The sequence below is a fragment of the Scyliorhinus torazame genome, chromosome 3 (assembly GCF_047496885.1).
Source record: "Scyliorhinus torazame isolate Kashiwa2021f chromosome 3, sScyTor2.1, whole genome shotgun sequence".
Taxonomy (NCBI): Eukaryota; Metazoa; Chordata; class Chondrichthyes; order Carcharhiniformes; family Scyliorhinidae; genus Scyliorhinus; species Scyliorhinus torazame.
The window spans coordinates 229,165,287-229,192,085 of NC_092709.1; the positions used below are offsets into that span (position 1 = coordinate 229,165,287).

The window sequence follows — 26,799 nt, forward strand, 5'->3', positions numbered from 1 at the left end:
AGAATGTGCAAACTCCACATGGACAGGGGGCCGGAATCGAACTTGGGTCCTTGGCACCGTGAGGCAGCAGTGCTAACCACTGTGCCGCCGTGCCACCCTTTAGTCTTGTTGCTTGGCTGGGAGATTGCCGCAAGAATTGGTGAAGGGAAAATTGAAATGTTCCTGCATGTGCCTTTACATTATCAGAAAGTGATTAATAATCACGATGTGGTTTGATCCTTGAAAATCCAGGATCGACTTTATGAGACATATGAAAAACTATGCTTTTATAGGCCAAAAGTTGCTTTTATACAAGATTGACTTTGACACAAATACAAACTATATGTTTACTTATAAAACATTTGTGCAGTGATAGTATTGTTTTATTTGTGTGGGTGACATAGTCTTTGTCAATTTAGGACAATGGGGTCCCTGTTTGTGTGCCAATTTTTGCAGAAACCGCAAACATTAGAAAGTTTGAAAAATACAGAAATAAAGTATCAGCACTTTTTCGCCTTAGTGACGTAAAGCTCAAAGTGCTTTTTCTAAATCACAGCCCTAATGGGGAAGGGTAGTGGCTATGATTATACTGCTGGATCTTGAAATGCATGTTAGCTGTTTTAAAATTCCATGTACCCACCATGGTACTTTACTGAAACCGCGTACTAAGTACACGTTTCATAAGATGATACACTGAATTACTTCTATTTAATCTGCATTGTACTGTACTCTTCATTCCCATTTTTAGCATTTTACTATCATTACTATGTAATGAGTTTTGCATTTTGAGAATCTGTACTCTAGTTTGTGTTGTATTGTACAACCCTGCTATTTTATTTTGGAAGTATGCTGTACTTTCTTAATTTCCTTTTATTCTGCATACTATTTTGCAATGTACTGTATTGTTCTATAATGCACTGATGCTGGTGCTATACTGTACTTGCTGCAGCGCACCGTCACTGGCTGCACTCTATCATTACTCTTCATTGTATTTTCCACTGCTCCCTCTTACACTGACTATGAGTCTCTCTCTCTTGTCAGCCAGCTGCGTAAATGACCTCTGACCGCGACACATACGCCGCGTCTACTTCCGGTGCGAGCCACAGTGTACGCTTGCGCGGCGGGAAGGCTCGGCTTCTGTTCCGGTTGGTACAGGTGAGTGGAGGAGGGGGCGCTTCAGCAATTATCCGGCCACCCCCTCCCGGTGGATAGCCGGTGCGGCCCCGGGGTACTGAGCCCCAGCTTGCAGCCAGAGTGCGCGGAGCGAGGCCTCCTGACTGCTTGCAGCTCAGGCTGGGTCCGCCCACCTCTTCTGTTTGAACCAGAAAGTGCTGGAGAAACTCAGCAGGTCTGAGCAGAGAGAGAGCAGCAGAGTTTATTTTTAGGGGGCTTTCTGCAGAAGGGGTTTTCTTGTTGTGGAGTGTGTAGAATTCCTTCAGACTCAACCTCCTGGGGCCACCGGTTCAAACACAAAATATGTCAGGCCAGCTTCAACAAGTGCTGCAGAAAGTGGCACATGACACACTTGTGATTAACAGAGCAAACTAGATTGGAACTTCACAATGGAGACAAATCCTAAAAGATCAATGTTTGGACAGCAACCCCCCTGCTCCCCCATGCTGTTTTTAAGTATCATACCTGGTAATGTAACTCTACTAAAATTAGAGCTAGGCCAATTTGGAGTGGAATCAGGAAGCACGTCTTGGAAGGGTAGTTGAAATCTGACCACCCCCCCCCCCCCCCCCGGAAGGCTGGATGCTGAAGTCAGTTGAAATTTTCAAGATGTTAAATGCTCGAAATTTTGTCAACTAAGGGTGTTGAGACACGTGGAACAAAGGCAGATAAATGGAGTTTAAGTTGAGACCGGCCCTGACCTTTTTTCATGGTGAAATCAGTTTGTGGGGTTCATTGATAGTCTGGATTAGGCAATGTCTGTGGTCTATTACAAGCAGATTCTTCAGCAGATAATTAATTGCAGGGAGTCAATGGCTGGAACACTTTGCAGTAGAAATAATGGTGAAGCTATTAGAACAGAACATACAGTGCAGAAGGAGGCCATTTGGCCCATCGAGTCTGCACCAACCCACTTAAGCCCTCACTTCCACCCTATCCCTGTAATCCAATAACCCCTCCTAACCTTTTTGGTCACTAAGGGCAATTTATCATGGCCAATCCCCTAACCTTGGTGCTCATGGTTATTATACAGCTAATTGCCAACCTCATCCCGTCTCTGCATTTGCACAGTTAAACATGGCAATTAGAAAGTTGCTATCCAATTTCCCTTGTTCTTCTGCAAGCTTTGCTACAATGGTACCTCATAGATTTGGGATTAAAATGCAAGGATGTGAAGTTGTACTTCAGATTAGTATATTCATGTGTAATTGAATCTTTAAAGCTGTGATAAATTTTAATTGCTGCCAGTTAGCCCCCTGCCTGTGAAAGTGTAATTTTACAAGTGAGATCTTATTCCTTCAGAATTTAGTGATTGTTGAAGATGTAATTATTTTACTTTTTCTTTCTTTCACTTAATCTATCATTTTCATTTCCCTCTGTACATCATTTTACATTAAATTAAGTATACTAATTTATACTTCCTCTCTGTCTTGGTAATGTTTAGGGGCTGGTTTAGCTCACTGGGCTAAATCGCTGGCTTTTAAAGCAGACCAAGGCAGGCCAGCAGCACGGTTCAATTCCCGTACCAGCCTCCCTGAACAGGCGCCGGAATGTGGTGACTAGGGGCTTTTCTCAGTAACTTCATTGAAGCCTACTCGTGACAATAAGCGATTTTCATGTTTCATCAAGTGATTGGTTGAAGAAACTGGGTATTGATCGCCCTGCTCAGACATGTCCCAGATCTGTGGAGGAAACTGCACTGAAAAGGATTATTGCGTAACCATACGTTGTTGCTCAAAAGCCCATAGACTCTTCAGGAAGATGTAAGAGTTAACCTGTTACTTCAACACTGAATGCAAAATCTGGGCCATACTATCCAGTATTGTGTTTTGTACTGTAGAATGGATGTCAAAGGGTACAAGGGATTTAAGATGTTAACAGAGATTAGAAACTTTCATTCGGAGAAGAGAAAGGAACAGCAGCTTTGTATTAGAAGGTTAAAATGAGATTAGAAAAAGGTGTTCAGAATTGTGAAGGATTTGAGAAGAAAAATGGAGAAAAAATATTTCTACTAGTTGATGAATGGGTATGGAAAGAGAGGCTAGATGAATTATAATTTAAGGTTTGAACTCCCTCGGCAGATACCGATGTGGGAGCAGAAAAGAGCAACACGTAAATGACTTCAGAAAAATTATTTCAGACCAGAGGAATGGGATGAAGTGGGTAACTGAGAGAACTGATGTAGGTATCATGGAATGCATTAACTCCTTTTGTCTTGCTATGCATGATTTTAAATTTCCTGTTTTAACTGGGAAAAAAATTAAAATTTTCCTGTGTTTTAAAAAATTCTGGATGTGGTACTCATTTGCATTGGGAAGTTTTGACTATTATAATTGTTTGGTATTTGAGGTAATCTGTTTATTAGTGCTTCTGATACTGGAGTTTTGTCAGAATATGCACTTCGATTTAATTATAAAAGTTCTATTTTTAACTAACCTACTTTATGGTTTATATCATAAGTTACTGCAGTCAGTTCTGAAGTAAGCAAAAGTTCTTAATGTTTATTACATCACTGACCATTAAAAAGGAAAAAGTGCAGGGGAAACATTCCAACATAAATATATTCTCAATGTTCCTTTTGAATGCTTAACAAAGTAAAGTCAATATTACAAGCCATTTGTCACTATCCATTTATTGACTTCTGTTAATGGGGAAAGGGAATGCAAAGTTTTCTTGCTGTGCATTAAAAGTAACTGACTGCATTTTTATAGCTTCGTCACAATTTTATTATGTTGCAAGAAAAGTGGTTGGCACAGAAGAGTGCATTGCAAGCTGTGTAAAAGTTGAGAATTTGGTGCAAAAGGAGGAGGTAGTGCAGCTTTTTGCCACCAAAACTTGTAAAGGTTCTTGTTATCGGTTACTATTCAGATCCGCCATGATTGTATTGAATAGTGAACCAAGCTTGAGGGGTCATATGGTCTACAACTGTTCTGATTTCTTGTGTTTTTAATGTTCTTATTTAATTCCATCTACCTACAACTTTAAATCAAGTACTTGATTTAGTTTTTAAAGCCTAAAAAACAGAAGTTTAGTTGATTAGATACGTACACTAATTAAATAAACAATACGTGCACTAATTAAATAAACAAAAAGAATAAATGTCACCACTGCAGTATAAGGAGATTTTGGCGAACATTGCAGTTAGCAAGTTTATCTTTAGGAACTTCAGCTGTTGAGTTGTTGAGTGGAGTCCAAGGTGTAGACCATGCATCAGAAAGGGGGGAGGGGCGGTGATATAAACCATAAAGTAGGCGAGTTACCTGGACACTTTGAAATTGGAGTTTTTTTTTAGGGATAGGAGAGATATATAACTGGGTTTACAAATAGGGCTCTAAATTAAAAGATTGCAAGGGATGGTTCAAGTGAACGAATATTTATAATTCTAAATAAAACAGTCAAGGTTGTATAATAGTGTAGCATTTTGGAAAAGATGAGCTGAGTGGGACATTAAGGGACAAAAGGTTTAATGGCAATAGTGAATCAGTGAATAAGGGCAAATCAGGAAAAAACATAATGAGTTAATAAAGGTATTTTAATTGCAGGAAGCTTTCATAACAAGATAGGTGAAGTAATGGCCCAAATAAAAGCAAATTACTGCTGGAATCTGAAACAAAAACAGAAAATGCTGGACAAACTCAGCAGGTTTGACAGCATCTGTGGAGAGAGAACGGAGCTAGCTTTCGAGTCTGGATGACTCTTTGTCAAAGCTACAGAGAACTGGAAATAGGATCAGATTAATACTCTTGTGGGTGGATGGGTGTGGCTGGATAAAGGGCCAGTAATAGGTTGAGATTAACAAAGATGTTGTGGACAGAAAAACAAAGGGAATGTAAATGGTGGGGATAACGATTAAGAAGGGCACTGATAGTGGCACAATTAAGAGACCAGAATGTGTTAATGGCAGAACAAAGGTCAGCAGTGTCAAAGGACAACAGGGAACAGGTGGCCCAGATAGGGGGTGCAAATCGATGGAAGAAATTAAATTGGTGCATTCTCCGTGTCTTGCGTGGGTCTCACCCCCCAGTAACCCAAAAGATATGTAGGATAGGTGGATTGGCCACGCTAAATTGCCCCTTAATTGGGGGAAAAAATATTAGGTACTCTAAATTTATAAATAAAGAAATAAAATTGGTGGAGGAGAGAGTTCAGTTGGAAATTGTTGAACTCCGTGTTAAGTCCGGAAGGCTGGTAATGTGGTACAGATATATTAGTTTGATCTAATAGTTGTTACTGAGATGTTGCATTGTGACCAAGGTTGAGAACTAAATATTTCAATTTACATTTTGAAAAGACAAACAAAATGTAACTGGTGGCGGGTGGCCCCGATAATGACTTGGAAGTTGAATCCGTATTGGTGGAGATAAGTAACAAATGTGTTATGCATGATGGCAGCGTTGGACTGGGGTGAGCACAGTAAGAGGTCTTACAACACCAGGTTAAAGTCCAACAGGTTTGTTTCAAATGTGTTATCGGTAGCTTATAGACCCTCCTAACCGTAGTTCTACTGTTGGGCAGAGTATTAAGCAAGAAGTAAAAGGAGCCTGTCTAAATACAGGAGTGACTTTAATCATCAAATCGACTGAACAAATCAAATTGGCAAATGTAATTTAGAGGACAAGTTCATGGAATGCATTCAAGGCAGTTTTCCTCCTAGAAAAATCAAGTGGAAACAACCAGGGAAGAGGATAAGATCTTGTTTTGTGTAATAAAACAGGGTTAATTAATGATCTCGCAGTCAGCGATCCTCTGGCAAAAAGTGGTTATAATAGAAATTCAAAGTGCGTTTGAGAGTGATGTGCATAAGTCCGAAAGTAGAGTATTGAACTTAAAGCCAATTCCATAGGCACTATATGAGGGGTGAGTTGTCTGATGTAGATTAGGAAATTAGATTAAAAGGTATAACAGATGAGCAGTGGTGAACATTCTACTGAGAAATGAAAATTCCACATGAAAAGCATGCATCCCTGACTAGCTGAAGAGATTAAGAATAGCATTCAATTAAAAGAACAATCTTGCACGATTGCCAAGAAAGGTAGTAACTGGAGAATATAAGATACCAGTAAAGTTTGACCCAAAAATGGATACAGGGAGAACTTGGGATGGGTGGGGGTGGGGGGTCATTTTGTTCTGAGATGAGGGAAAATGTCTTCATTTGAGGGATGTGAATTTTTGGAATTCTCGAACCAAGAGGGCTCTGGATGCTCCGCAGATTTAAGGTGATGGATATAGGGATCGGGCGGGGAGAGTTGTGGTCAAACACCAGCTATGATCCTGTTCAATTCTCAAGGGAGCCATATAGCTTATTCTTGTCCCAATGTTTTATTTTCTTATAATTTTATTGCTATGTGATCAGCAAACTAAATCTGTGTCCAGGCTCCTGAAATTCTTCAATGACATGAGTATTGGATTTTTTTAAAAACCACAATAATGTGTAAATTGGCCTCATTATTAAATGGCCTCTTTGCTATAAATTTGTTTCCCAGCTACCACGCTGCATTAGATTCAAAATGAAAACATTAATTAGCTGTATAGTAGATGCGCCGTTGCTTTTGAAGTCATGTGGGGCTGAATCCCTCTGCTGCCTGCGATTTGAATCTAACCACGTGTGATATGTTTTGTCAGTTCACAAATGGATGCCAGCTGGGTTACCTCTTGATTGTTGAACATCTTGCCTCAAGGGAGGGGAAAACTGACGTGGGCTGTCATGACCTTCACTTGAGGTACACTTCTGGGATGCCTCATGGTAGCGAAACATCTCACCTCATGGGAGGAGAAACTGATGCATGATCTGGCCTCTACTAAACACACCTCAAAGTAACTAAGCAGCTTATCTCCAGAGGGTTTGGGGGTGATATGAGGATAAACCGATAAAGGTTGCTTCACCAAAACAGCAAATGGTTTTGTTGGCTTTGTGCAAAGTAGGGGGATTGGGCCTAGGTAGGGTGCTCCATCCCAAGGTCAGTGCAGACTCAATGGGCCAAATGGCCTCCTGCACTGTAGGGATAATGGGATTCTATGATTGAAAGGAAAGTTGGGCCAGGAAAGGAAACCGCCTCAACTAGCTTGCCTACAGCGCTTCTTTTAAACTAAAATTTGCACTTCATTTCTTTTGAGAATGAAGTCTCATGAATTTAATTCTACAGAGAGGTATGTGAACATGTACAAAACAGTGCTTTTTTTTTTTGCAAAAGGAACGGCAGTTGAAGTAGATATCCTCTCTATTTCAAAGAAAAGCTCAAGCTTTGTAAGACATGGGGAAACCGTGGTGGGAAGTGGGGCTAAGGAGAAACAGCAGACACTGGGCCAAGATTCTATGATTTTCAAAAGTTGAATAAATACTGTTTTCATTTACTTAATGTTAATTTTATTAATTAGGTTTTATGTCTGGATTATTGATCTATGAAATATTAATTCCAGTATTAGTCTAATAAAAACACGTTTTTATTTATTGTTCATAGAATGTGGTTATTGCTGGCGTGGCCAGTATTTATTGCCCATCCCTAATTATACTTGAGAAGGTGATAGTGAGTGGCTGCCTTGAAATGCTGCAGGCTATGTCGTGTAGGTACACCCATGGTGCTGTTGGAAGGGAGTTCCAAATTGATGCAATGACAGTGAAGGAACAGTGATTATAGTGCCAAGTCCAGGGTGTTATGTGGCTTGAAGGCGAGCTTGCAGGTGGTGCTGTTTGTGTGCACCTGCTAGCTTTGTCCTTCTCGGTGGCAGAGTCCGTGCGTTTGGTAGATGCTGTGGAAGGAACCTTGGTGAGTTGTTGCAGTGTTTCTTGCATAGGTTACACTGCTGCCACTGCATCGGTGATGGAGGGAGTGAATGTTTAAGGTGGTGCATGGAGTACCAGTCAAGTATGCTGCTTTGTCCGGATGGTGTCAAACATCCTGAATATTGTCGGAATCCAGTTGAATGTTGTAGTCCAGGTAAGTGAAGAGTATTCTTTCACACTCCTGACTTGTGGCCTGTAGATGGTGAAAAGACTTTGGGGAGTCAGGAGATCAGTAACATGCCATAGGATTTCCATCCTTTGACCTGTTCTTGTTGCCACAGTATTTACATGACTGGTCCAGTTCAGTTTTTGGTCAGAGGTAACCTCCAGGATGTTGATAGTAGAGGACTCTGATTGTAGTGCCATTGAATGTCAAGGAGAGCGAGTTAGATTCTCTCTTGTTGGAGATAGTCATTGCCTGGCAGTTGTGTGATGCAAATTTTATTTGCCACTTGTCAACCCAAGCCTGAACCTTGCTGCATATGGACACAAACTGTTTAAGTCTCTTGAGAAGGTGAATGGTACTCAACATTATGCTGGCATTCGCAAATATTGACTTTATAATGAAAGGCAGGTAATTGATGAAGCAGCTGAAGATGGCTGGCCTGAGAACACTGTGATGTCCTAGGACTGAAATGATTTACCTCCAACAACTGTAACCATCTTTCATTGTGGGAGGTATAGCTGAAACCATTGCAGAGTTTTCCCCCTGATTCCCATTGACTCTAATTTTGCGAGGGGTCTTGGATGCCATACTCAGTCGCTGCCTTGATATCAAAGACAGTCACACTTGCCTCACCTCTGGAGTTCAGCTTTTTTGTCCATGTTTGGACCATGGCTCTAATAAGGTCAGGTGCTGGGTGGCCCTGGCAAAACCCAAACTGAGTGTTAGTGAGCAGATTATTGCTAACCAAGTGCCACTTGATTGCGGCCCCTTCCGTCACTTTTCTGATGATTGAGAGTAGACTGATGGGGATTGGGGCAGAGCTAGTTCTTGAGCACATGTCTTCAATACTATTGCCAGAATGTTGTCAGGGCCCATAGCCTGATCAGCCGTTTCTTGATAATATATAGAGTGAACCGAGTTCGCTAAAGATTGACACCTCGCAATGGAGACTGAAATGGATCATCCACCTGGCCCTTCTAGCTGAAGATGACTACAAATGGCCTTTCCATTTGCACTGGGAGGGGGGAGGATCCAGTAGTCATGGTCCATGCAGGACAATGGAGGAGGTTCTGCATAGTCGGTATGAGAACTTGGGCACCAAATTAAGAAGCAACATCTCAAAAGGTCATAATCTCTGATTGTTACCTGAGTTATGTGCAAATTAGTATATAACAAATCAGATTAAAGAGATGAATGCGTGGCTCAATGATTGGCATGGGTTCAGGTTCGTGGGGCACTGGCACCAATACTGGAGAAACTGGGATCTGTAACGTTGGGACGGCCAAACCCAAAACATAGTGGGGCTGGTGTTCTTGCGAGCTACATAACTAGGGAAGTAGATTCGGTTTTGAACGAAGTAGTGGGGACAAGGGATCAAATTTGGAAGATTGGGTAAATCAAAGAGTAGAGACGAGGCAAAAGATTATGACAGAGAAATGAAAAAACAGACCGTGACAGGAAGGAATAGAGTGTGCAAATCTAACAGTAAATCAATGGATAAAACAAGAGGTTATAAAAAGAATAAAAGGAAAGACTAAAAGCTCTGTTCAAATGCTATGTATGTTCAGAAAAACAGATGAACTGAGAGGGCACATAGAAATGAATAAGAATGATTTGATTGCCATTGTGGAGACATGGCTGCACGAGGACATGGATTGGGGCCTGAGCATTGAATGGTACAAGATGTTTAGGAAGGACAGGAAATGTGGAAAAGGTGGAGGATGGCTTTGATAGTTAATGATGGTATTAGCACAACACAGAAGGGAGTTCAGGTAACCAGGATGTGGAGATGTTTTGGGTAGGGATGCAAAATGATAAAGGCGAGAAGTCACTTGGAGTTTTGTACAGGCCCCCTAACAGTAACCACATGGTAGGGTGGAGCAGAAAGGAAATAATTGGAGCTTGTCAGAAAGGCACAGTGATAATCATGGGAAATTTAAATTTACATAGACTGGAACAATCTGGTGGGCAAAGGGAGCCTAGATTGGTGTTTTGGGGAGCCAACCAGAGAGCAGGTTATACTGGACCTGGTATTGTGGAATGAGATGGGGATTCTTGGTGACCTCTCAGGAAAGGCACCCCTAGTTGGGGCAGGGAAGTGGGCGAAGGTAGGGTGCTCTTTCAAAGAGTCGGTGCAGAATTGATGGGCCAAATGGCCTCCTGCACTTGAGGGGTTCTGTGATTAGATAATAGTGACGTGAGTTTTAATTTCAGTTTGAGGGAGAGAGGAATGGGTCTGAGAAGGTTTTCACTTAAATCGTGGTAGCACAGTGGTTAGCACGGTTGCTTCACAGCTCCAGGGTCCCAGGTTCGATTCCTGGCTTGGGTCACTGTCTGTGTGGAGTCTATACGTTCTCCCTGTATGGGTTTCCTCCGGTTTCCTTCCACAGTCCAAAGATGTGCAGGTTAGGTAGATTCGCCATGCTAAATTGCCTCTTAGCATCCAAAAGGTTAGGTTGGATTACTGGGATAGGGTGGAGGTGTGGGCTTAAGTTGGGTGCTTTTTCCAAGAGCTGGTGCAGACTTCTTGGGCCGAATGGCCGCCTTCTGCACAGTAAATGCTATGATTCTGACCAGGAGTTGGCCATTCATCCCCTCAAGGCTGCTCCACCATTTAATAACATAACGGCTGATAGTAATCTCAAATCTGTATTTGATCTGTTGGTTGTGGGAGTACTTAGCTCTGTCTGCAGCATGCTACATCTGTTTGTAGCTTCAGCAGATTGACACTTCATTGCTCGATATGACTGGTGCTGCGTCTGGCATGCACTCTTCATTAAATCAGGTTTGATTTCCCCCAGCTTGACGGTAATGGTAAAATGTGAGATACACCAGTCCTTGAGCTTGCAGATTGTGGTTGAATATAATTCTGCTGCTAATGGCCCAAAGTGCCACATGGATGCCCAGTTTTGAGCTGCTAGTTCTGCTCAATCTATTCCATTTAGCACAGTGGTAGTGCTGCACAATACAATGCAGTGTATCCTCTTCATGAAGACAGGACTTTGTCTCCACAACTTTGTGGTGGTCAGTCTCACCAATACTGTCATGGACAAATGCATCTTCAGGTAGACTGGTGAGGCTGAGGTCAAGTCCAAGAATTAGTTTTACGCTGTTTTAGAAGAAGTGATGGAGCAGTTATGATTGTGAATGCACAAGAGGCCAGAATTCGAGGAGCACATACTTTGCAGAGGATTCTGGGAAGGAGCATGGTCATGGAGGGCTATGAAAATAAGAGTGAGAATTTTAAAACCAAGATGTTGCTTGACCAGAAGACATTCTGGGTCAGTGAGCACAGGTGTTAAGGGAATAGGACTTGCTGCTGGTTAAGGTACGGACAGCAGAATGTTGGAATTTACAAAGGGTAGAATATGGGAGACCAGCCAGGAATGCATTGGAATAGATTGTGTGGAAGAGAGGTTTGCAAATATTTTCAGTTATATTGAAGTAGAGGTGACACTTTTCTATTTACTTTGAATATCTGATTACTGTATTTGAATTAGGATTGCTCCATCATATTTGACTGAGTGCGTGTTGGTAACAGTATGGGTAGTATTAATAGACATGCCCATCAAACATTGTATGTTGTCAGGGTATTACCAGATGATTGTCAATTAGGTTTCAGATTATGGTTAACGTTACTGACCGTTACTGAGAAAATCCAACAAAATTAAAGATACAAGATTGGTTGTTCTGTGATTATTGAAATACTTGTGGTCTAGATTTAACGACTTTTAAGTGTTTTTGACTAACATTTAACATCTGAAGTTTCTAAAAAAAAATCTGATAAGCAGAATGCTAAACTGATACCCTTTCCGTGAAATTCTAGGAGTGGAATTGTATTTGGAAGGATAAGGGTACAGCCCATGGCAATAAATTCTTTTGAATCCAATAAATATTAATGAATTTTTAGTTTCCTCTGGTAACATCTACACAGCACAAGGAAAAGTCATTATCCTAATGCTCCATAAATAATATCATTACAGTGCTAAAGAAATTATTCTTTTTATTTGTCAATATGAGACCCTTAGAAGGACTGGGGTGGGGGCAGGGAGAGAACTGAATGGAATTATGGATGAAAATCATTTTTCAACTTGTGTCACTGCAGACCAGAATGAAAGAAAAGAAGCCTATTTCATTTGTGTTTGTTCATTGTGGAAGTATATTTTTCTTTCTCCACACATTTTTCACAATGGCCTACATATTCAGACCATGTTATTGAAGAATTGCATTTATAGATCCGCTTGTAACCTTGGGATATCTGAAAGCACTTTGCACCATTGAAATACTTTTGTAGTGTGATCACTAATATAAGAAAACACAGCAACCAATTTGTGCCCACCAAGGTGTCTTGGACAGAAATGCGAAAATGATAACATAGTGGTTTAGTAATGTTGATTGAGGGCTACATATTGGCTATGGCACTAACTGGATACCAGAAGGCGCAGGGAGATTTGCAAAGATGCCCCAGGATTTTTACAATTTTAAGGGAGAAAATTTAATTCTTGCCAACGTTTGGCTGGAAGGATGGCAGTTATATTGTTTGGTTGGGAGAGCAAATGCTTCTTTTAAGGAAAACTGAGATATTTATTAATTTTGAATGATTTAGGACATAGACATCGAATCTACAGTGCAGAAGGAAGCCATTCGGCACATCGAGTCTGCACCGGCTCTTGGAATTAGCACCCCACTTAAGCACACACCCGTAACCCAGTAACCCCATCAAACTTTCCTGTACAGTTAAGGGCAATTTAGCATGGCTAATCCACCTAACCTGCACATCTTTGGACTGTGGGAGGAAACCGGAGCACCTGGAGGAAACCTACACGGACACTTGGAGAACGTGCAGACCCCGCACAGACAGTGACCCAAGCCGGAAATCGAACCTGGGACCCTGGAGCTGTGAAACAACTTTGCTAACCACTGTGCCACCGTGCTGCCCATTTACCACAGGGGCAGACAAACCCTTAGGCTAGAGGGCCACATCTGGGCATGGGAAATTTGGGGAGCGGTTTATGGGGTGTGAGGGACTAGCTGTAAACGCTCAAGAAATGAACAATTATAATGAAGATAACGCTTTGCTGCAAATAAACATAAAACCTTTATAATTGTAACAATGCATTACATTCAATATTGAAACTATACATGCCCTCTTTTTCACCCCTGGTAGGATACCAGACCAGACCCCAACTTTTGTTAGGATACTGAACGAGAACCTCAACCAATTTTTTTTAATTTGTAAAACTGCAGAAAGGATATTTTGCCCCCAGGAAGGATGTCTCTGACCAACAGATAGCTTTGCTGTTAATACAAACTAATTTAAACACATAATTAACCACATTAACATCAAAGAAATAGCATTACAATTATCAGTTAAACAGTTCATGAACAAAAGGGAAAAAACTTGAACGTGTCATCTGTCCCTGTCACTAATTCCAATTAAGCAACCCAATGCAGTTCAAATGCCACTCATAAATTAAGTCAACAAAACCGGTTACTTGTTTAGCTATGTGGAGACCTTTGGAGAGAGTTCCTTTCAAGAGCACACCCAGTACGCTTCTGCTCAGCCGAACAGCATTTGGCAAAGCTGCTGTTCAACTTAAAATCCAATAACAGACTGCAAAACTACAGACAGACCTGACTCCTCCTCCTCCAGCAATCAAAGCACAATTCTATTAGCCCTTTATCTGCAACCAAGTAGGAATGAATTATTACCTCGCCTTTTATAACTATAATTACAGCTTTAGTAGACACACTGCTCGTATGTATTTTAAACCAGGGTTTTAATATCATCACTGCCCCAAATATGAAATATATGTAACAATTCTGACATTCATCACACACACTAAGCTTAATTTGAGCAATGCAGTTGGTCATCCCTCTTTACTAATGAAAAGACTAGCCTTGGTAATAGTGACCATGAAACTATCAAAAGTCCATCTGGTTCACTAATGCCTTTGGGGAAGGAAATCTGACACTCTTACACAGTCTGGCCTACATGTCACTCCAGACCCACAGCAATGTGGTTGATTCTTAAATGTTCTTTGAAATTGCCTTGCAAACCACTCAGTTGTAAACCGCTGCAAAGTCAAAAAAGGAAATGAAACCAGATGGATCACCTGGCAGCGACCTGGGCACTGGAAACGACAATGGCAAACCCAGCACATCTCACGGACTATAGTGGTTCAAGAAGGTGACTCACCATCACTTTCCCGAGAGCAATTAGGATGGGTACTAAATGCCAGTGACACCCACACCCTTGAAAGAAGAAAAAGTCTGGCGTCACTCTTTCTATGCAGAGCTACCTGATCTGCTGAGTACATCCATTGTTTGCTGTTTTTATTTCTGATTTCTACTACTCTGCATTTGCCTTGCTTTACTGTAAATTACAATATGATGTTACAAGATCTACCAGGGAAAACAGTAAAGAAAATGTTAACCAAAAGTCATCCATCTCCGAGGCAGTCATCACATCTTGTCGGGAGTTCAATGATCTGTATGCACTCTCTACCTCTCATTCCTAGAGCTGGGGTTTAATAAACTCATGGAACATTTTAAAAGCAATGCTACCAAATTTTGTAACCAGTTTCAATTTACTCAAAACGTCAAATTGTAACCTAAAACCACACACTTCACTTTCTATTAAATTCATCATCATCGTCCTTCTAGAAATATAAACTTCAGCTGCAATTCTGGCAGGAAGAAAAGATGCTTTGCAAATTAATTTTCAGAAGTGCATAAACAGCTAATCACAGAGACGCCCATGTTAATGTTAAACTAAGATTGCTTGTGACCTTCATACATATGGCTAGCATGGATTTCTTAAAGAAAAATAGTGTTTAAGGAACTTGCTGGAAGAGGTAAGAGGGTCAATGAGGGGAATGATGTTGATGTGGTGTACATGAACTTTCAAAAGACATTTGATACAGTATCACACAACAGACTTGTGAGAAGTTATAGCTAATGGAATAAAAGGGACACCAGCAGCATGGATACAAAATTAGCTGAATAATAGGGAACAATGAGTAATGGTCAATAGATATTTTTTGGGCTGGAAGAAGTTTTATAGTGGAGCTATAATAGGACCCTTGCATTTCCTGATATATATTAATGATCTAGATGTGCAGGAGACAATTTAAAAGTTTGCGGATGATACAAAACCTGGAAGCATTATAAACTTGAGGACAGTGTAGAACTTTAAAAGATGAAGACAAGATAGTGGAGTGGGCAGATAGTGGTGAATGAAGTTCTATGCGAAGAAGTGTGAGGTGATGCATTTTGGTAGGAAGAACATGGAGAGACAATATAAAATAAGTGGTACAATTGTAAAGGGGGTGCAGGAGCAGAAAGACTTGGTTATATATGTGCACAAGGTGCAGAGATCAGTTAATAAAGCATAGTATTCTGGGCTTTATCAGTAGGGCATAGAGTACAAGAGCAAGGGAGTTATGCTGAACGTACACAAGATACTGGTTAGACCTCCGCAGGAAGTATGTGAACACATTGGAGAGAGTACAGAGGAGGTTTACAAGAATGGTTCTAGAGATTAGAAACTCCAGTTATAAGGATAGATTGGTCGGCGCCAAGGCCCCAGGTTCGATCCCAGCCCTGGGTCACTGTCCATGTGGAGTTTGCACATTCTCTGCCTGTTTGCATGGGTTTCACCCCCACAACCCAAAGATGTGCAGAGTAGTTGGATTGGCCATTAATTGGACCTTAATTGGACAAAATGAATTGGGTACACTAAATTTATTTTTAAAAAGGGTAGATTGGAGACGTTGGAACTGTTGTCCTTAGATAGGAGAAGGTTAAGAGATGATTTGATAGAGGTGTTAAAAATGATGAGGAGGTCGGGACTGGACGCGAAAAATAGAGGGGTGGCAATTTTGGTGGGAAAGCATGTGTCATTTGAGGCCAAGACTATCGTAGTGGATAATGGAGGGAGATATGTGATGGTGAGTGGTAGGTTGCTAGGGACATGGGTGGTGTTGGTAAATGTATACGCCCCAAACTGGGATGATGCTGGATTCATGAAGCGCATGTTGGGGCGCATTCCGGACCTGGAGGTAGGAGGCCTGATAATGGGAGGGGACTTCAATACAGTGCTGGACCCAGCACTGGACCGCTCCAGATCAAGGACGGGAAAGAGGCCAGCGGCGGCCAAGGTGCTCGGGGTTTATGGATCAGATGGGGGGAGTGGACCCATGGAGGCTTGCAAGACCGCAGGCCAGGGAATTTTCTTTCTTCTCCCACGTGCACAAAGCCTACTCCCGGATAGATTTCTTTGTTCTGGGCAGGGCGCTCATCCCGAGGGTGGAGGGGACGGAGTATTCGGCCACAGCCGTTTCGGACCACGCCCTGCACTGGGTGGAAATGGGGCTGGGAGAGGAGAGGGACCAACGCCCGCTGTGGCGGCTGGATGTGGGACTGCTGGCAGATGAGGTGGTGTGTGGGAAGGTGAGGGGGTGTATCAAAAGGTACTTGGAGGCCAACGACAACGGGGAGGTGGGGGTAGTATGGGAGGCGGTGATCAAGGGAGAGCTAATCTCCATCAGGGCTCATAGGGAGAAGGCAGAGGGCATGGAAAAGGAGAGGTTAGTGGGGGAGATTTTGAGTGGACAGGAGATACGCAGAAGCCCCGGAGGAAAGATTACTGGGGGAAAGGCGACGGCTCCAGATGGAGTTTGACCTGTTGACCATGGGGAAGGCGGAGGCACAGTGGAGGAAGGCGCAGGGGGCGACCTACGAGTACGGGGAGAATGCTAGTCGGATGCTGGCACACCAGCTCCGTAAGAGGACGGCAGCAAGGGAAATAGGGGAATCAAAGATGGAAGGGGAGCCAATGGTGGCTGGTTTGGGGGCACCAATCTGGTTGGAGGAGCTGAGCAAGGGTTTGGGGAGTATGCAGGTGGGGAAGGCCCCGGGGCCGGACGGGTTCCCGGTGGAGTTCTACAGAAAGTACGTAGACCTGTTGGCCCCGCTACTAGTGCGGACATTTAACGAGGCAAGAGAGGAGGGGACCCTGCCCCCGACAATGTCGGAGGCGACAATTTCCTTGATGCTAAAGCGAGACAAGGACCCACTGCAATGTGGATCGTACAGGCCGATTTTGCTCCTCAATGTGGACGCTAAGTTATTGGCAAAAGTGCTGGCCACGAGGATTGAGGACTGTGTCCCAGAGGTGATTCACGAGGACCAGACGGGATTCGTAAAGGGCAGGCAATTAAACACTAATGTGTGGCGGCTCTTAAACGCGATAATGATGCCATCGGAGGAGGGAGAGGCGGAGATAGTGGCAGCTATGGACGCGGAAAGGGCCTTTGACTGAGTAGAGTGGGAGTACCTCTGGGAGGTGCTGCGTAGGTTTGGGTTCGGGGGGGGGTTTATCAGCTGTGTTAAGCTCCTTTACAGAGCCCCGGTGGCGAGTGTAGTGACGAACCGGCGGAGGTCGGAGTACTGTCGGCTGTACCGAGGAACGAGGCAGGGGTGCCCCCTGTCCCCCCTGTTTGCATTGGCGATCGAACCCTTGGCCATATCACTGAGGGAGTCTAATAAATGGAGGGGGGTGGTCCGAGGGGGAGAAGAGCATCGGGTGTCGCTATACGCGGATGACCTGTTGCTGTACGTGGCGGACCCAATGGAGGGGATATTGGAGGTCATGCAGACTCTGAGGGAGTTTGGGGAGTTCTCGGGCTATAAGCTCAATGTAGGGAAGAGTGAGCTTTTTGTATTACAGGCAGGGGACCAAGAAAGAGGGATAGGGGACCTACCGCTGAGGAGGGCGGTGGGGAGTTTTTGGTATCTGGGGATCCAGATAGCCAGGAGTTGGGGGGCCCTACATAAACTGAATCTGACGAGGTTGGTGGACCAAATGGAGGAGGACTTCAAAAGATGGGACATGTTACCGCTCTCACTGGCGGGTAGAGTGCAGTCGGTCAAAATGGTGGTCATTCCGAGGTTTTTGTTTGTGTTTCAGTGCCTTCCCATCGTGATCACCAAGGGCTTTTTCAAGAGAGTAGGTAGGAGTATTATGGGGTTTGTGTGGGCGAATAAGACCCCGAGGGTAAGGAGAGGGTTCCTGGAACGCAGTAGGGACCAAGGTGGGTTGGCGCTGTCAAACCTAGGGAGCTACTACTGGGCAGCAAATGTGGCGATGATCCGCAAGTGGGTTATGGAGGGAGAGGGGGCGGCATGGAAGAGGATGGAGATGGCGTCCTGTAAAGGAACGAGCTTGGGGACGTTGGTGACGGCACCGCTGCCGTTCTCACCATCAAAGTATACCACGAGCCCGGTGGCGGTGGCAACGTTAAGGATCTGGGGCCAGTGGAGACGGCACAGGGGTGCAGTGGGAGCCTCGGTGTGGTCCCCGATCAGGGGTAACCACCGGTTTGTCCCGGGGAAGATGGACGGGAGGTTCCAGGGCTGGCATCGGGCGGGGATTCGAAGAATGGGGGACCTGTTCATTGACGGGACATTTGCGAGCCGAGGGGCACTGGAGGAGAAGTTTGAGTTACCCCCGGGAAATGCATTTAGATATATGCAGGTGACGGCTTTTGTGAGGCGACAGGTCAGGGAATTCCCGTTGCTCCCGGCACAAGAAATTCAAGACAGGGTGATCTCGGGTGTATGGGTCGGGGAGGGCAAGTTTTCGGCAATACACCAAGAGATGAAAGAAGGGGGGAAGCGCTAGCAGAAGAGTTGAAGGGTAAATGGGAGGAGGAGCTGGGGGAGGAGATCGAGGAAGGTTTGTGGGCTGATGCCCTGGGTACGGTTAATTCCTCCTCCTCTTGTGCCAGGCTCAGCCTGATACAATTTAAGGTGGTTCACAGAGCGTACTTGACGGGGGCGAGGTTGAGTAGGTTCTTTGGGGTAGAGGACAGCTGTGGAAGGTGTTCAGGGAGTCCGGCGAACCATGTCCATATGTTTTGGTCATGCCAGGCACTGGAGGGGTTCTGGAGAGGAGTGGCGGGAGCAATACCTCAGGTGGTGAAAGTCCGGGTCAAGCCAAGCTGGGGGCTAGCAATATTTGGAGTAGTGGACAAGCCGGGAGTGCAGGAGGCGAAAGAGGCCGGCATTCTGGCCTTTGCGCCCCTAGTAGCCCGGCGAAGGATCTTGCTAATGTGGAAGGAGGCGAAGCCCCCTAGCCTGGAGGCCTGGATAAACGACATGGCTGGGTTCATAAAGCTGGAGAGGATTAAGTTTGCCCTGAGAGGGTCTGCGCAGGGGTTCTACAGGCGGTGGCAACCGTTCCTAGACTATCTCGCGGAGCGTTAGAGGAAGATCGGTCAGCAGCAGCAGCAAGCCTGGGGGGGGGGGGGGGGGGGAATGGGGGATTGCTTGGGGGGATGGATGAACAGGAGATAACATGAAGGGCGGGGGAAACTGGCACGTGTGGGAGAGAGCCAGTGTATAAAGCTATGTAAATATACAATTTTGCCATATATATATCTTGCTCAGTGCAATTTCGTGTTATTTTGTTACCGGGGGCGGGTTATTGTTTGTAAGGGAAAAAAATTGTTTTGGTAAAAAACTTTAATAAATATATATTTTTTTTAAATGATGAGGAGGCTGTTCCCTCTTGTAAAAGGATTGAGAATCAGAGGGTACAGATTTAAAGTGATGTGGAAAAGAAGCAAATTCGATGCAGAGAAGTGTGAGGTGATGCATTTCACACAGCGAGTGGCTGGGTCTGGAATGCACTGTCTGGAAGTATCGATGATTGACAGGCCAGTTAGCTTGACATCTGTAGTAGGGAAGATGCTGGAATCTATCATCAAGGAAGAAATAGCGAGGCATCTGGATGGAAATTGTCCCATTGGGCAGACACAGCATAGGTTCATAAAGGGCAGGTTGTGCGTAACGAATTTAGTGGAATTTTTTGGGGACGCCAAAATAACGGGGAGCCAATGGATGTGGTATATCTGGATTTCCAGAAAGCTTTTGACAAGGTGCCACACAAAAGATTGCTGCATAAGATGAAGATGCATGGCATTAAGGGTAAAGTAGTAGCATGGATAAGTGGGGATTAATGAGTGTTTCTCTGGTTGGCAATCAGTAGCTAGTGGTGTCCTTCAGGGATCAGTGTTGGGCCCACACTTGTTCACAATTTACATAGATGATTTGGAGTTGGGGACCAAGTGCAATGAGTCCAGGTTTGCAGCCAACACTCAGATTAGTGGGAAAGCAAAAAGTGCAGAGGATACCAGAAGTCTGCAGAGGGATTTGGATAGGTTAAGTGAATGGGATAGGGTCTGGCAGATGGAATACAATGTTGACAAATGTGAGGTCATCCATTTTGGTAGGAATAACAACAAAAGGGATTATTATTTAAATGATAAAATATTAAAACATGCTGCTGTGCAGAGAGACCTGGGTGTGCTAGTGCATGAGTTGCAAAAAGTTGGTTTACAGGTGATTAAGAAGGCAAATGGAGTTTTGTCCTTCGTTGCTAGAGGGATGGAGTTTAAGACTAGGGAGGTTATTCTGCAATTGTATACGGTGTTAGTGTTCAGTTTTGGTCTCCTTACCTGAGAAAGGACATACTGGCGCTGGAGGGTGTGCAGAGGAGATTCAAAGAACAAACAAAGAACAAAGAACAAATGAAATGTACAGCACAGGAACAGGCCCTTCGGCCCTCCAAGCCCGTGCCGACCATGCTGCCCGACTAAACTACAATCTTCTACACTTCCTGGGTCCGTATCCCTCTATTCCCATCCTATTCATGTATTTGTCAAGATGCCCCTTAAATGTCACTATCGTCCCTGCTTCCACCACCTCCTCCGGTAGCGAGTTCCAGGCACCTACTACCCTCTGCGTAAAAAACTTGCCTCGTACATCTACTCTAAACCTTGCCGCTCTCACCTTAAACCTATGCCCCCTAGTAATTGACCCCTCTACCCTGGGGAAAAGCCTCTGACTATTCACTCTGTCTATGCCCCTCATAATTTTGTAGACCTCTATCAGGTCTCCCCTCAACCTCCTTCGTTCCAGTGAGAACAAACCGAGTTTATTCAACCGCTCCTCATAGCTAATGCCCTCCATACCAGGCAACATTCTGGTAAATCTCTTCTGCACCTTCTCTAAAGCCTCCACATCCTTCTGGTAGTGTGGCGACCAGAATTGAACACTATACTCCAAGTGTGGCCTAACTAAGGTTCTATACAGCTGCAACATGACTTGCCAATTCTTATACTCAATGCCCCGGCCAATGAAGGCAAGCATGCCGTATGCCTTCTTGACTACCTTCTCCGCCTGTGTTGCCCCTTTCAATGACCTGTGGACCTGTACTCCTAGATCTCTTTGACTTTCAATACTCTTGAGGGTTCTACCATTCACTGTATATTCCCTACCTGCATTAGACCTTCCAAAATGCATTACCTCACATTTGTCCGGATTAAACTCCATCTGCCATCTCTCCGCCCAAGTCTCCAAACAATCTAAATCCTGCTGTATCCTCTGACAGTCCTCATCGCTATCCGCAATTCCACCAACCTTTGTGTCGTCTGCAAACTTACTAATCAGACCAGTTACATTTTCCTCCAAATCATTTTTATATATATATATATATATATATATATATATATATACTACAAAGAGCAAAGGTCCCAGCACTGATCCCTGTGGAACACCACTGGTCACAGCCCTCCAATTAGAAAAGCATCCTTCCATTGCTACTCTCTGCCTTCTATGACCTAGCCAGTTCTGTATCCACCTTGCCAGCTCACCCCTGATCCCTTTTGTACTAGTCTACCATGAGGGACCTTGTCAAAGGCCTTACTGAAGTCGATATAGACAACATGCACTGCCCTACCTGCATCAATCATCTTAGTGACCTCCTCGAAAAACTATCAAGTTAGTGAGACACGACCTCCCCTTCACAAAATCATGCTGCCTCTCACTAATACGTCCATTTGCTTCCAAATGGGAGTAGATCCTGTCTCGAAGAATTCTCTCCAGTAATTTCCCTACCACTGAAGTAAGGCTCACCAGCCTGTAGTTCCCTGGATTATCCTTGCTACCCTTCTTAAACAGAGGAACAACATTGGCTATTCTCCAGTCCTCCGGGACACCCACTGAAGACAGTGAGGATCCAAAGATTTCTGTCAAGGCCTCAGCAATTTCCTCTCCAGCCTCCTTCAGTATTCTGGGGTAGATCCCATCAGGCCCTGGGGACTTATCTACCTTAATATTTTTTTAAGACACCCAACACCTTGTCTTTTTGGGTCTCAATGTGACCCAGGCTATCTACACACCCTTCTCCAGACTCAACATCTACCAACATCCTACTGATTCACCAGGTTAATCCCAGAGTTGAGGGGGTTGGATTACGAGGAGAGGTTGAGTAGACTGGGACTACACTTGTTGGAATTTAGAAGGATTGTCTACCTTCCGATTCTTTTGGCAGTTACCAAGGGTGGGATTCTTTGAGCCCCTGCGCCAAAATCGTGCTCGGTGCGGGGGCGGAGAATGGGGCATCAGACCTGCGATCGGGAGCCACCGATCGGCGGGCGCGCACTATCTGGGGGGGGGCCTATATTTACGGGGCCAGCCTGCTGTGTGGGTCTGCCATGTTGCGCAGACCCGCGGGCGGAAGTGCAGGGCCCCGGGATCGGCAGCCAGAGCTGCGAAGAGCACTCCAGGGCCCTGCTAACCCCTTTCAAAACGGAGAATCACTCTGGACTTTCTCCAAGAAAGTCCAGAGTGATTCGTGCCCGTTTTCTCGCGGGCGTGGGGACATAGCCCCATTATTGGAGAATCCCGCCCCTACACCCTGTCCTCTGGTTACTGATTCTTCTTCCACCAGAAGCCAGTTTCTCCTTCTTTACCTAATCAAAACCCTTCATGAGCACCTCAATTAAAGTTACCCTTGACCTTCAAGAGAACAACCTCTGCTTTTCTCATCTCCCCACTTGATTGAAGTTCCACATCCCTGGTACCATTATAAATGGCACTATAAGATGTTGGCAGGGCATACAGATGCACAATTTTAAATATATATTAAAAATCATTTTAGTGGATGGGGCACCTTTCATTGTATTACTATACCAGTAAAGATCTGAAGGCCCCAGGTTCAAATCTTGCACTGCCAGCACCCATGGCACAAGAATCAACACCTTCAGTGAGGGGATGGCAAAAGTGAGGAAACAAAACTATATAAGAGTTGACTTTTCATAGAATGTTCAAGTCTAGAATAAGTTCGAAGTTTTGAAATTAGTGTATATACTTGTAAAACCAAAAAGCAAATCAAAGCTGCAGGATCTTGATTACATATTTAGTGTTCTGCTCTCCCTGCTCTTTCACATGCAATATAACATGCACATTCCCAAGAAAAATCAACCTCTGATCAATGGTCAACTCCAGCTTACTTGGAAGAACTATTGGCCTTGAAATGCTTCGCCCTGATGCTCTCGATAGCATCTGCATTTTATTTTCACGATTCCTGATGCTGGTTGGCAAGGCAGCAGGAGCACATGCACACTCGCATTGCATCTTGCGCATGCCTGATAGCTCACACAGCTGGTAAGCGTATGACTGTGGGGTGAACCTTGTATGTTTTTCCTGGTGCAGCCTTGAATGGTATTCGGAGCTCCTGTAGACTCCATAATGATCCCTATTTTGGGTTGATATCTGCACGTGACTTTTGCCCAGTATCAAAAGTGGGTGAAGGCTGCAAATAGTGGTCAGTACACCGCTTTGTAATGCAACTTTGCAGGAGTAGCATTAGTAAAAATATCCATGGAATGGATCGTTACAGCATCTTGCCGGAGGATCGTGTGAATGAATGATATATTTCACAAAGAAAATTGGAACGGTGGTGAATAGAGTGCTATGAGGAAGTGAGTAATTGTATTGATGCTAATCTGTTATTTTACTTTTACAGGTCGTGGTGTAAGCAAGAATGTTGGACATCAGAGGTTGGGCAGAGTACATTGTTGAATGGGCTGCAAAAGACCCCTATGGTTTCCTTTCAACCGTTATCTTGGCACTAACCCCACTCTTCTTAGCAAGTGCAGTGTTGTCGTGGAAACTGGCAAAAATGATTGAGGTCCGAGATCGAGAGCAGAAGAAGAAACAAAAGCGTCAAGAAAATATTAATAAAGCAAAAAGACCAAAGAAGGATTGAACATGTAACCAGGAAGCATTCCCTATCTTGAACAAAAATGCAGCAGCTGTTTTTCATATTTAACAATTGTAGTTATATTTGGCAATAACTTCCCAGGATGGCACCATACTTCAGTGACTGCTTTATTAGATATGTGCTTTTATCTTCTAATATTTCAAGTTTGGGTTTATATGATATCCTTTAATATTGGGATGAATACTCCCACTAATGCTTTACAGCTAATTTTCTACTGTGCTGTTTCCTGTTTGAAATAAGTATGCATTCTCATTCCTTGTGTACCTATTTCATAACATCTGTAATATTGTGATTATGAAAGTGTACTGAACCATTGCACTGAAATTGATATATTGATACATTCATAAAAAATAATGCTTGGAAGCCATTGTAAAGTTACTGTTTCTAATTTTAAAAACAATCTCTAATTTATATCTAATTCTATTTTGCTTAAAAACCTGAACTGTTATTGAATTTAATTCACAGTTGCAAAATAATATGAGGGAACGGAAAAACCTGAAAGTTTTATTTTGTAACACGATCCATAGTACAGCCATTGGAGGACAAGGCTGCTTTTCGAAGTGAAAGTCTTTGGCAAGATATTTCTTTTCGTTGGTAGCCAACCAGAATTAAATTGTGATACAGTGCACCATTACACCACTTGCATGTAATGTCAGAAACATTTTGCAAGATGGTCCGTTGTTTCTAAACAGAATTTTTGCCAAATACTTTTATAGCAGAGGGTGCTCTTTAGTTTCTCCATGCTCCTAATGGTAATTATGTTAAATGGTACATTTTGTACTGTGAAAATGATCCTTTGCTCTATTGAATGGCATGAGCTGAATGCTGCTGTGTCAACTGTTCACTCCTATATTGATGTACATTATTGGGCATTGTACATTGCTAACGGAGCTATCTGCACACACTGAAGATTTTATAAAAATCTCAATCTTTGTTATGGAATTGTTGATGGTTGTACTGGATGTTGCTAATGAGTGTGACTAAGTTACTACTGGAAGTATGTCCATCTGTGGCTCCTTGTTGCATATCAATCTCATTTGTATTTCTGTACTTTTTTCTTCCTTAAAAGTTTGAAAATGATTAGTAGCTATTTACTGATGGTTGCACTAAATCTGCTTCATCATACAACATGTGCTAATATTGTGAATTTAAAAAATATGCAGGAAATACTAAGCCAGTCTGGCAGCGCCTTGTCAAGAAAGAAACATTTCAGGAAAGACTATTTGAAATGTGAGCAATTCAATGCACAGTTGCTGTCCGACCTGCTGAATATTCTCTGTATTTTCTATTATTGCACAAAATGCTAGTTGATAACTGGCGGTACGGGTTTCGCTTGTGACCTACCTAGGAATTTCTGATTCCTGTAGATGTGGCTGATCAAAACATGGTGGGAATTTGTAATCAGGTGAGCCTTCATTAGTGCTCAAGAGCTTTTGCCATCAAATGAGACTTGACCTTATGAGGGGGGGGGGGGGGGGGGGAGGGAGGAAAGAGGGAAAGAAAGGTTTTAAAAATTCTTACATGTGGACATTGTTGACTCAACCAACATTTCACCATCCCTAATTGTCCTTGGATGCTACGCCACTTCAGAGGGTGTTTAAGAGTCAGCTATATTACTGTATGCCTGGAATCAAATGTAGGCCAGACCAGGTAGATTTCATTCCTTAAAACATCTCGGGGAAGAAGATGAGTTTTTATTACAATTTAATTCCATTTCACGATCTGCTGTGAGATTTGAACCTCTTCTCCAGAGCTCTATCCGAGGTCTCTGGATTGCTAGTGCAGTGACAATACCACTATGCCACCATCTTCCCCTTAAAGGATATTGAAGCATGGGCCCTGTTGTGTTACAACGTTTTCAATGAGAGAAGGGAAAGCAGCCAGATAGCTAGACCTCTCCCCACGCCAGGGATTTGATGGAACTGTGTGATGGAATGGTCAGCTTGCATGCAGGGATCACCCAGGTGAATGGTGGGCAGTGTGACTGGGCAGGAGTCAGTTGTCACACGATGTGGGGCACCAGAGCTCATTGCAGAGTGGGTCATATCATCCTCTATCCCATGGACCAAGCCCCATGTTACTGCCAGCCCAGGGCCCGCACTCGCTCATAGAAATCAAGGAGTGTGTTGCAGTGGACGGGGGGGGTGCTGATTGGTGTAGGTTTCCCATCCTGGATCCCCTCCGCATCCTTATCAGGACAAGGCCTGGTGTTCATCCTCCTCTGCTGCATAATGTTGTAGAGGACACAGCTGGCAACCATGATGTGGGAGACTCCGAGTGCTGTACTGGAGGGCCCCTCCAGAGCGGTCCAGGCACCTGAACCATATCTTCAGGATGCCTAAGCATATCTCAATCACACCCCTTGTCACTGTAGCCGATCTCTGCATTGGGCTGTGGCCTGCTGTCATCAACCACAACTATCACCCAAGAGCCAACCCTTTACCGGGGGATGTGCCTCGGTGTCAGGAACCGTCGAGTGTGCCAGGATGAAGGCATTGTGCACAATGCTTGGGTATCGGGTGCATAATGTGCAACTCATGGTTACACACCAGCTCCACGTTCATT

At 43.9% G+C, this 26,799-nt stretch overlaps 1 protein-coding gene across 3 annotated transcripts; it reads left to right on the forward strand.

Annotated features, from left to right (window-relative positions):
* The first annotated feature begins 999 nt into the window (after positions 1–999).
* Positions 1,000–25,314, forward strand: smim15 (small integral membrane protein 15). Of its 3 annotated transcripts, none has more exons than XM_072496973.1 (2): positions 1,000–1,134; positions 23,977–25,314. In XM_072496973.1, the coding sequence occupies exon 2, from the start codon at positions 23,995–23,997 to the stop codon at positions 24,217–24,219; it is 225 nt and encodes a 74-aa protein (XP_072353074.1). In that variant the 5' UTR covers positions 1,000–1,134; positions 23,977–23,994; the 3' UTR covers positions 24,220–25,314. The 3 variants fall into 3 exon arrangements, with proteins under 3 accessions (XP_072353074.1, XP_072353076.1, XP_072353075.1); XM_072496975.1 differs by lacking the exon at positions 1,000–1,134 and adding an exon at positions 2,677–2,915; XM_072496974.1 differs by lacking the exon at positions 1,000–1,134 and adding an exon at positions 3,234–3,333.
* The last annotated feature ends 1,485 nt before the right edge of the window (positions 25,315–26,799 follow it).